The sequence below is a fragment of the Sesamum indicum genome, linkage group LG1, assembly GCF_000512975.1.
Source record: "Sesamum indicum cultivar Zhongzhi No. 13 linkage group LG1, S_indicum_v1.0, whole genome shotgun sequence".
Taxonomy (NCBI): Eukaryota; Viridiplantae; Streptophyta; class Magnoliopsida; order Lamiales; family Pedaliaceae; genus Sesamum; species Sesamum indicum.
In genome coordinates, this window is record NC_026145.1 from 17,150,299 (window position 1) to 17,152,400 (window position 2,102).

Consider the following 2,102-nt stretch of genomic DNA (forward strand, 5'->3'; position numbering starts at 1 on the left):
ACCAGCTTACTCAGTCCTCAATCATAACTCAAAAGCTCTGCCATATGATAGATTCTACATACAGGTTGATGCATAACTAACTAAAACCCATAAACCTAAAAATATCTCATTCTTTCTGGAAACACCTTTTTCTTTGTTTTCTTGGTGGGATATCAGGGAATTCTTCATATTTTGTGTTTACGCATTCTATTTAGCACGAAATACCACAATCCTCTTTGTCTTTAAAGTTAATGAACTGACAAATCAAAGCGCCAAAACAAGTAATCCCATCATTCACGCCAACAATCAATATCATGTTGTTTTCCTTCGCCTCGACATTATGGAAAGGAATAGCAAATTTCACCTCATTAAAGACATATAAACCGTATATTTTTCAGCATACATCAATTAAATAAGAAAAACGAACACGCACTTCAGCGGTCTTGGGGACCTCGTCGCAGAAGATTTCGCACTTGATGTCGCCCAAATTTGTGTGAAGCGTCACTGACTGACAAAATCCACGAACATGTTTGTATCACGAAAATGAACATAAATACAAATTCGCGAGTTTCAATCCGCTAACAAAGTGAACCGAAACTGTTCGATAAAAACCCTGAAATAGAACAAAAGAAGAAAAAGGAAAGGAAAACAACACTTACCATTTGGTCTCTATCAGGCCTCAACCTGATTACCGTTGCAAATCAGAGCAGCTTCTGTACTAAACTGATTTTTTCTCGCGTAGGGAATTCTCTACAGCTACTCCTTAATTTCTCTTTCTACAACTTCAACGGGAGAAAAGGGAGGGGAATCTGATTTAATTTTTCAAGATAAACTAAAAATGATGAAAATAACAGTTTACACCCCAACCCCTGAACTATATTGTATTGTCAGTTCACCCCCTCCAATTATGAAATTTTGCACAATACCCCTCTTTCATTCATGTACTTGCAATTGTAGTATTATAGCGCGTGAGGTACACCCAATTGAGTGTGAATAATTATGCGTTTATCATTTAATCCTTATTCACTAATCAGTATTGGATTGAATATTTGGTGCGACTGATATTGGTATCTCTCCAAATAAAAACAGTCATACAGGAAAAAATTTCGGAAAAAAAAAAAAATACGGCACTATCCTTTATGTAAAAAAATAAAAAATTAACAAAGTAAGTCCATAACCGAAAAGACGGTGAGCTTCTCTTTTAAACGTTCGTAAATCATATTGTCTTTTTTTGTGCTAGAAATTCCTTTATTTACCAGCATTTTTATGTGATGGTAGAATATAATTAACCTGTCAATATTTATTAAAACTTAAATAGCTTCGTAGTTTAGGTTATTTGATATTTGTGTCCTTTAATTTTTATGGCAACATAACTTTATATGGTAGTATGTTTGTTCTATATTTTTTTTGTTCAGAATTCCCTTTTTCCGTTAGGATAGTATATTTGTATCTCATGTGACATTTTGAAATTGGGATTACTGTTCTTATTGACTTATTTTTGTAAGCATTGACTTACAATTTTAGTTCTTTTTTTTTTATTTCTGCAAAAGTTCATCTTTCTGACCAGTGGAGGTGAACTTCAATGAAAAAAAAATAAAATCGTAAAAATTAAGAAGATGTATAAAAAAAGAATGATATCATAAAAAATTTAAAAAACATCAAATTACGTAACAAATCAAATATGCATTTAATCCTATTACTTAATTACATAATTTATCTTCTTAAAATTATTAAAATTTCCGCACAATTGATAATAAAAGAGAACATCAGGCTAGACTCCGGAGAGAACGTGAATGGTTTCTTTTTTTATTTCGAATGAGTTATAATAGACTATTTATAAATAATTTTTATTATTTAAAAAATCATAAATATTTAATAAATTAATAATCGTATAACAAATATTCAATCATCATAAAGAGATATTTATAAAATAATCATTATTTTTTAAGATATTTATAATATTTAAATAATAAAAAATATTTATAATATATCAAATTTTAAAAAAAATATCGTAATTTATGATTTTGTATTTGCTTCGAATGCATGAAATTCAGGCAACAACTAGTTGGTACCCATGACATCAGCGTACGTAGTCTTCTGTCATACACTCAACCTAACCTCAC

General features: G+C 30.3%; 1 protein-coding gene across 1 annotated transcript in view; it reads right to left on the reverse strand.

Moving 5' to 3' along the window:
- LOC105171493 (peptidyl-prolyl cis-trans isomerase CYP18-1) overlaps positions 1-797 on the reverse strand; it is a 3,891-nt gene extending 3,094 nt beyond the window's left edge. The window contains exons 1-2 of the mRNA XM_011092635.2: positions 639-797; positions 413-487 (exon numbers count right to left, since the gene is read on the reverse strand). Of these exons, the coding sequence (XP_011090937.1) occupies positions 413-487; positions 639-641 (78 nt within the window). The 5' untranslated portion in view covers positions 642-797. The remainder of the gene's footprint in view (positions 1-412; positions 488-638) is intronic.